The 9,110-nt window shown below is 37.0% G+C and overlaps 1 protein-coding gene across 1 annotated transcript; it reads right to left on the bottom strand.

The window, feature by feature from the left end:
- Positions 1-3,368: 3,368 nt before the first annotated feature.
- LOC127647008 (homeobox protein GBX-2-like) lies at positions 3,369-6,057 on the bottom strand. Its single transcript, XM_052131048.1, has 2 exons — positions 5,183-6,057; positions 3,369-4,117 (listed from the first exon to the last, which is right to left on the bottom strand). The coding sequence occupies exons 1-2, from the start codon at positions 5,673-5,675 to the stop codon at positions 3,600-3,602; spliced, it is 1,011 nt and encodes a 336-aa protein (XP_051987008.1). The 5' UTR covers positions 5,676-6,057; the 3' UTR covers positions 3,369-3,599.
- Positions 6,058-9,110: the final 3,053 nt, after the last annotated feature.

Here is a 9,110-nt window from a genome sequence, read left to right on the forward strand (position 1 = left end):
TCCCTTTAAAATTGAAATTTGAATTTTCCTGTTGTGTTTTTTAGTAGACTAATTATTAACCAAAAGCAAAAATCCACATCTAAAAGCATTTGTTATATTATGATATTGTACTAAATCCTAATACAAAAGCACTGACATATTAAGACTGAAGTTCAAACCATCAAGTAATATTATAATTATTATTATAATTGTAATTGCAATCTAAAAACACAAAACTATAATATTGCTGTTTAAAATCACTGCAAAATTTATCCCTTCCTACACAAAGACACCTGTACTAAAAAATGAAAATGTATCTTCATTAACTTTATTCAGGTGTTCTGTGTCTTCATCTTATAAATGTTTTATAAATTGTATTTATAAGCATATGTGTGTATTTCAGTGCTCTTATTGGTTCTCAAGCCAGTGCTCTCTGTCAGAATTAATCATTGGAGGTTAATTTGACGCTGTTAATTTAGTGCAGGAGGGCCACGCTGGAGTGAAAATCTGAAGCCCGGGCCAATCCCCCCGAGCCCATTTATTTGTCAGCCGCCGCGGCCAGTCTTGATTACAATTTGCAAAAAAATTAATTAGGGTTAAGGCAATTGTCAGATCTCTCTGTCTCTCACTCTTCTTGCCTCTCGCCACTCATTCTCATGAAGTGTCTTTCTTCCTAAGTTTCAAGTCTTCTATAATACACCTTTCAATGGAGTATTTTCAAGCATAATCCATACAAGAACATTTCATTTGTCTTTATTGCTGTGTGAGCTTTGTGAGCATATGTGATGAGGTACTGATGATAGCTGATCTGTTGCAGTGCACAGGACATGCATTATACAACAATAAATCTGCTACCAACAATAATTCACATTTTCCCTATAGGAAGATAAATTAGTATTTCAGTTCGATAAATATGTGTTGGCAAAACTTCAGCCTATTAACCAATGGAGTTAGAACATTTTTCTTTTTTTGGTCACACATTACATTACAGTTTTTATTTTGCTATCTAATTAAAAAAAAGAAACCACAAATAAACAACATGTAATTAACAAGAATTATTTTATGGTGTAGCTTGTAATTACACCTCGTTATCGACTTGTTATTTGCTAACTAATTAATAATAGTTACATGTTTATAAGTGTTGCCATATTCTTTTTTTTTATGTATATATATATTGTTTTTACTTCTTCTTGAAAAAATTTTTACTTCTGAATTAAACATTCTAAAACTCATTGATAATAGGATAAACATGTCCTCTTAATGCACAACAACAACAAAAATATAATACACATTAAAACTCTGCTTGTAGGCCCAACCTAGTTGGTTGTTTCATGTTGTGTAAGTAGCTGTAACAAACATCCTGGACTAGTTTTTAATCTGACCAGTTTGCAAACTAATTCGTATGAATCATAGTGGGTTGCTTATTATCGTTATAATATATTTATACCATGATCAATGGAAACATGTAAATGCTTCACGCTGCAACCCTCCAATTTTCAAGCCAATTCGGCCTTGCGTAGCCCCATAATAATGCATACAACATATAGCCTGGCCCATTAGGACTATTCATTAACAGCCCATTAAAGGAATATTCCGGGTTCAATACAAGTTAAGCTTAATCGACAGCATTTTTGGCATAATGTTGATTACCACATAAATGATTTAGTCTAGTTCCTCCCTTTCTTAAATAAAAATAAATAAAAAATAAAAAATCTGGGTAACAGTGAGGTACTTAAAATAAAAGTGAAAGGGGCTAATCTGTAAACGTTAAAATACTAATTTCAAAAGTATAGCCACAAGACATACTATTGGCCTACTGTATATGCATGTTAACATGATTTTAGTGTAATAAAATCGCTTAAAGTTACAGATAATTTTACATCTTCGTTGTCCACATGACGATGTCAAAAAATGTCAACAACCCCTTAAATGACTGTACAAATTACGATTTAAACAACTGTACAGCTCAAATAATATAGTTAACAGAAGAATTAATGCAAGTGCTTTTATACAATTCTAAGCTTCATATTTCTGCCTTAAATTGTCATTGTACTTCTATAATTGCCTATCTAACTTCGATTTTTGCTTCTCTCTCTCTCTCTCTCTCTCTCTTTTTTTTTTTTTTTTAAATAAGAACGGACGAGTCGATTTATTTATGTATTTATAAATAAATCTCATGCTTTCGAACAACTTGTAACTATCCCGAAATATTCCTTTAACATTTTTTCGTTTTTCGGTTATGGCAAAATCTAGAATTTTTGAAGACTATAATAGGTCTAAAATGAGCCTTACTATAGGCTGGCTATACATTATTGAGTCGTAGAAGTGTTAGAGAGAGAACTTAAAAAAAAGAAAATAAAATAAAACATGGACATTTCTATGACTAAGAATAAATGTGTTTATTGTATTGTGATCAGTTTTAGGCCTATATACCGCATATAGGCCTACTACTTGCGAAATTATAGCCTATTTGATTTAGAAATAAGACAACAGAAGTACCGAAAACGGTCTTTACTTTTCATCCCATAAAATGAGTCATGTCCAGCAAGGTGAGGCCAGAGATCAAGGCTGATACGGGGTTGTCCTCCACATCGTGGGCTTCTTGAGGGTCTTTCACCCTACTGAAATATATTCACGCTCCACACCCTCCTGTCACAACACCAGATTCAAACCCGACAAAGTCCGATTATTTCAGATGATTTGTAGCCTAACAGAGCAGAACAGATGGCTCAAGTTGAAATCCTTTCCGACCGAAAGTTTTTGTTATTAGACTATTATTATTATTGCTGTTCTAAAATAGAAAAAAATAGCCTAGTCTATATAGACAAAATAGTAGATGTATTAAATAGTATAATTAAAGTTACATAGATAATGCAAAGAAAAAACGATCCACTTACACCATTTAGAGTTATATTCCCCCCATTCGTGCACTCTTTTGTGATAGGTTACGTGTTGCACTTGAAAAAAAAGACAATCAACACTTTCTTTACAATTGTTTATGGTCCAGCTTTAATCCACACAATAATCGGAAGTCAGTAAAATCATGAAAAGTTAGCAAGTTTTTTCTTCTCACAATATTAAATAAATTAGCAGCGTGCCCGTGGTGTCTGAAAAGATGGAAAATTGGAAAAACAAATCAAATTAAACAGAAAATCAAATTATATTTACCATGAAAAATAAAGAGCACAGATTTAACAGGTCGTTTTATAAATTCAAGGGAATTATATGTCTATTCATTGTTTGCTTCAGCAGAGACCAGAAGTGCTCCTTTTGGATAATATTCATCTCTGCCAAAACACACTAGACAGACAGTCATACAAAGCTAAACATAATAGGAACTTGACCCCCCCTCCCCCCCTCCTCCTTTTTAAATATGCTACATGGTGGAATTTCATGAACTAAAATTTGCTCGTGATTTGGTCCAAAATTCTCCCAGTATGAGTGAGGTCTTAGTTTTAAACTTTCGCTCGAGCAGAGTTTGTTTCTTCTTTTCCCCAGTTTCAACGACTCGTTTAAACCGGTTCCTCATGGATTCCCTATAAACATCTGCTTTTCAAGAAAAGTTCACCTGTTTCCTCTCTCTATCATTTCTCTTGGCCCCTCAACTCAACCTGGGTATATCAAGGTCTGGCCTGTTCTAACTGTTGGTGTTGGCTGCGTATAGCAAACCGACTAACATGTACCGGAATGGGCACCACGATTTTGGGGTTTCTGGAGGGCTCTCCGGTTTTAGAGTTCACGTTGCCCGCTTTGACCCGCTTCCACTTGGCTCTCCGGTTCTGAAACCAGATCTTGACCTGCACCTCGCTGAGCTTTAAGGCATGGGCGATCTGTGAGCGCTCTGTAAGCGACAGGTATTTCTTACAGTGAAACTCCTTCTCCAGTTCTAAGAGCTGCTCGCTCGTAAAAGCCGTCCTCCTTCTCCGGTTTTTCCCGGTAGACGTGGTGTTCCCGGACCCATTCCCACCGTGGACACTATCGTCCAGTCCTCCGCTGGCGTCTCCGTCATCTTTTTGACACATCGTGTTGCTGGGCGCATTATCGTCGGAGCTGTAATCTAAATCACTGTCCATGGAGAAGCTCTCATCTTTCCTGTGACACTCATCCTCCTTCGGGTCGTCTTTGCTGTGACCTCGAACTGTGAATGGGGGGATGACAGAATTAAATTAAGAACAATAATTTGAACATCGATTGTCTATGGTGATTTCCTTCAATGTTAAATCGTTATGAAAAACTTGTTTTCTCTGAATACGATTAAAAGTTGAATTCACAAGCCGTGTGTAATAATTTGAATCGTACTGTATGTAGATAATGAAAAGTTGAATGTTCTTATTGACATTTTTCATTGGAATTGCAAACGCTATTTCTGTTTATTAATGCCACCTTTACGCGCAATTGCGCGTACTGATGGAAAGCGGTTTGCACACCTCAGAAGAATTCTGAAACCGTTCTTGATGGTGTTTACCTCCTTTCCACATCTCTGGTTATTATTTTAAAGAAATTCGAATTATTATTATTGTTTTTGTACAATTTTTAATTTAAAAATTGTTTTCTAATTTTTTAGTTAATGTCCCTTTTCGCTATACGTTTCAAACGCAGGGTATTATAACAATATTGAACTACATTTATTTTACTCTTCATACATATAAATTATCCTGGCGACAGTGAATTTTGCTCACAGTTTTATGGACATTTAAACACCGCTGGGCCTCTCCCATCCCTCAATTAAAACGAGCTAATTTAGTTCTTGATGGCAGTCCAGCCTCAGGCAGTTTTCCCTGAAAACCTTGATGTAGGCCTTTAATTCACGTGTGTGACACTGAAATTTTTAAGTCACAATTAATTACATTTTATTTCCTCTAACATCTCTGCCCCACTTTTGCCTAAACATTTCAGTACTTTACATGTACATCACTTTATATGACAAATAAAATACATTTTGGTGTAAATGATTAATAGTGAATCATTTACTGTCTTATTCATACCAAGAGCAACACATATTTTCTTGTAGCTTAAAATGTAAGGCTTATTCAGTGGTAGCCTAATAACCGTGGCTATTTTTATTCAACATTGATCCGTTTTGATTTTTTTAAAGAGATTTATTAATCTTTTATTTTTATTTTATTTATTTTTTTACTTTAAACCCATTCAGAATACCTCCAATGAAAAAACATGCTGAGATATTATTCAGTTTTAATCTCACCTGTAGAGGTGTGCACCGATTGGGAGTCGTGGAATGACTGAAGCGCCGTTGTCTCTTTCGTAATTGGAAAAGTTTTTCCATCCTCTCCATCCAAACGAATATCCTGAGATTTGTCGAACATGGCGTGAATAGACTGAGATCCGATCTTCCTCGCTGCTTCCTGGTGCTGTTGAGACGGCGAGCTGGAGAAGCCCCCGGGTAGCGAGGCCATTAGAGTGGATGTGAGCGCCAGACTGGAGCAGAACCCGCTGGGTAAGCCCGGGATGGGGTGGTGCGGATGGGTCGCGGGAAGAGCGCTCTGAGGCAAGGTCTGAGGAGGTGGCGGAGGCAGCACCACTGACCGGTATGGCATAAACATGGGATAGCCCGTGTACACGAAATGTCCCGGACTCGGCTGTGGTGGACCGCCGATGAGCGAGTCGATGCTGAAAGCGGTGGTGCTTCCCACCGGACGCTGCATCATCATGAACGGTGAACTGAACGCTGCACTCATATGATCTTGTATATACAGTTATGAAGTCCTGAAGTCTGTGGGAGCAGCTGCCTCCCCTGTGCCTCTCAGGTGATGAAGTTTCACAATGTCTAAACACTGACTCGCTCTGTTTTGGTAATCCCGTGTATAACTTTCTGTATGCGCGGTGCACAAAACCGTTGCATCTGTGTTTCGACTCAGTTCAGTGTCAGGCTGTTTTTTTTAAGTACATTGAAACAAGCATGTAGCGATAAAAGCGGCGCAAATCCCTTGCTGAGAATAACTGCTCTAGCATCTCAGATAAGCTCGTCCTCCCTTGAGTTATTTCAGCGTCCTTGACCCTTCTGTTTGGCCGCGTTTCATTTCGACCTGATGGAAGTCACAATAAATTGCTCCTCGCAGCATCAGCTGTGATCATCTATTGAAGTGTGAGTTTGAATTACGCTCCTCGGTTAAAGCGTCTCCAACATGCGCCCTGACCACGCCCACCACAAGGCTGTAAGCGTTCTATTGGTCCATTGTCATTTGCTTGTGTGGAACTGAATTGACCTGACGCGCCAGATCCGCGAGCGCTGGCTGCTGTCTCTTAAATTAGAACGTCACTAACACAGTCTCACATTCCAAAACAGTCAAAACAAGAATCATGTGGGATGTGATCTGATGTGGATTTTAGCACTGCAATTTCCCTAGCATTTAATGGCTGTTTCTATATTCTTGTTAATAAAAATCTTATTGGCCCTCAGTGTTTGCATTCTGTGAAATATGTAGATAAAGTAAGTATAACATCTTGAAACTATAGTAGGCTACAAAGCAACAATTGCAATGGAAATAAAGTAATAGATGAGAAATAGAGCACAGACCTATTTGCAGTCCTTTAAAATTCTATTTTTTATAATGAATAATTTAACTCATTAGATTATTTAATGAAATTGTGCTAGCATCCCATGAATGTGTATGACAACTTCATAAAGCATCAATAAATCAAGCCTTTACACATTTCGAATTGTTACAGTGTATGTATGTATGTATATATATATATATATATATATATGCAGTGGGGGCAGTGGTGGCTCAGTGGCTGAGGCTCAGGATTACTGACCAGAAGGTCGGGGGTTCAAGCCCCAGCACCACCAAGATGCCACTGTTGGGCCCTTGAGCAAGGAACTTAACTCCAGGTTGCTCCGGGACTGTAAGTCAGCTTTGGATAAAAGCGTCTGCCAAATGCATAAATGTAAATATATATATATATATATATATATATATATATATATATATATATATACTGTATAAGTACATTCTTAAAGGAATATTCTGGGTTCAATACAAGTAAAGCTCAAGCAACAGCATTTGTGGCATAATTTTGATTAGGCCTACCATAAATATTCATTTCAATGTATTAATTTCAAAAACAGGAGAAGAAAAAAGTTATACTTACAGTCGCAGTGAATGGGGCCATTTTGCATAAATGTTAAGAATATATTTTGATAAAAGAACTGACACTATTTATTCTGTAATGAATGTATTATTTGAGCTGTAAACTTGTTTAAAATGTTGTTTTTATGGTGGTTTTAGTGTTTACAGTGTTACGACGTCAAGGCAACATTGGATATTACTTTGCACAGAAAAGGTTAGTAAGGGATTTTATCACACTAAAATTATGTTAACACACATATTGTTTCCAATTTGTCGCTATATATTTTTTAAAAGGAGTGGTGGTGGCGTAGTGGGCTAAAGCACATAACTGTTAATCAGAAGGTTCGAACCCCACAGCCACCACCAATATGTCCTTGAGCAAGACACTTAACTCCAGGTTGCTCCGGGGGGATTGTCCCTGTAATAAGTGCACTGTAAGTCGCTTTGGATAAAAAGCATCTGCCAAATGCCTAAATGTAAATGTAAAAGGTGAGTATTTTAACTTTTACCGATTGTACAAAAGTTCACTTCCATTGTAAGCTCCTCAATGTAACCCAGATATTTGCTGTTTTTTTTGCTTGTTCTTTTGTTTGTTTGTTTTTTTAAGAAGAGACAAAAATATATTTTTGTGGTATTCAGCATTTTGCCACAAATGCTGTCGATTGAGCTTAACTTGTATTGAACCCTGAATATTCCTTTAACACATTATTTAACTGAAATAGCATTCTTACACACAATGCAATGTCTTTGGTCAAACAAAAACTCACACACTCAGTACATATCTGACATTGACCTGATCATAAGAAAATGATCAACCTGATCATAAGAAAATGATTGACCTGATCATAAGAAAATGATAACTGACTGCTCTTTATTGCAGTCAGTTATTGCAAGATGCCATTTCAGACACCTCACACACCGTGTTCTCACATGCGTACATATGTAAACATAGATTCAATCTACTCTGCATAAATACATAGTTCATTTCCTTAGTGAATTTGGTCAGGATAACATTTTTATGGACTCTTTTGAGTCTAAAACTGAGCTGAAAGCCTATATTTTTACAATGTGAAAACATTTATTTCCATATAAAGTTTAATTACATACGTATTAAATCAATCTGAAATGATAAAATGATACGCTGACTAAATAAAAAAGTTAAACACTGAATAAATGGGAAAAAAATCATAAGGAAATTGTTTGAGGGAGAATTGTGTGTGTGTGTGTGGGGGGGGGGGGGATTATTCAGTGGAACAGGCTCGCTTTACTGATCAATAATTGTGTCTTCATATTTGTAAAGTCTCTGGTCATGTGTGCATCATTTGGCATACATAATTAAAAGGAATATGTCAGTTATCTCTTTTCACAGTGGTGATTAGGCCAAATCTTTGGGGACCTTCCCTGCATGCACCCTCAATCCTTGACCCCAAGCCCCCACCTCCACCTCCATGCCAAATCAAGGGCAATCCCTCACCCCTTCCCAAGGTTCACAGGGACACAGTCTCATTAAAGACAGGCTGATCCGCAACTGTAATGCAGATATTAAATAGCAGTATTTTTCAATTAACACTGACAAATTCAATCAAAATTCCATAGATTAGGATGAAATGAGGCATGGGTCATTTACAAGGGGATTTAATTGCACCTCCATTAGACAAATAGCACAGCAGTCACTGTCCTATTATCAATCATGTGAAGGCATCAATAGTAAAGAGAGAGGATGGGGGGCTTTCTAATACACTGCAGCACCGCAGAGCAGCTAATAAATACCCTCTTTTGTATTTATAAATTATCCAGTTTAATTAACAACATGGATTATGATTGGAATATGATTTAATTAAACCTTTCCTGCATGGTGGAGTGCAGAATCATCCATTATGTAGAAGCAAGGGGGAGCATTACCATAGGCTAAATTAAGAAAGGCCCAGAAACACTGAAGGCCCCTGAAGACCTTTTGCATGGGACAATAACTGCAACTGTGCAGTGATAACATGCAGGAAAGTTTTGAGCCTTAAACAAGAGACTGTACTACCAAAATATATG

Source organism: Xyrauchen texanus, chromosome 7 (assembly GCF_025860055.1).
Source record: "Xyrauchen texanus isolate HMW12.3.18 chromosome 7, RBS_HiC_50CHRs, whole genome shotgun sequence".
Taxonomy (NCBI): domain Eukaryota; kingdom Metazoa; phylum Chordata; class Actinopteri; order Cypriniformes; family Catostomidae; genus Xyrauchen; species Xyrauchen texanus.

Excerpts from the sequence above, each read along its gene's own strand:
- LOC127647008 (XM_052131048.1), bottom strand. The coding sequence starts at position 5,675 with ATGAGTGCAGCGTTCAGTTCACCGTTCATGATGATGCAGCGTCCGGTG. Across the intron at positions 4,118-5,182 it reads ATCGGTGCACACCTCTACAG|TTCGAGGTCACAGCAAAGAC; the intron begins GTGAGATTAAAA and ends CCCCATTCACAG.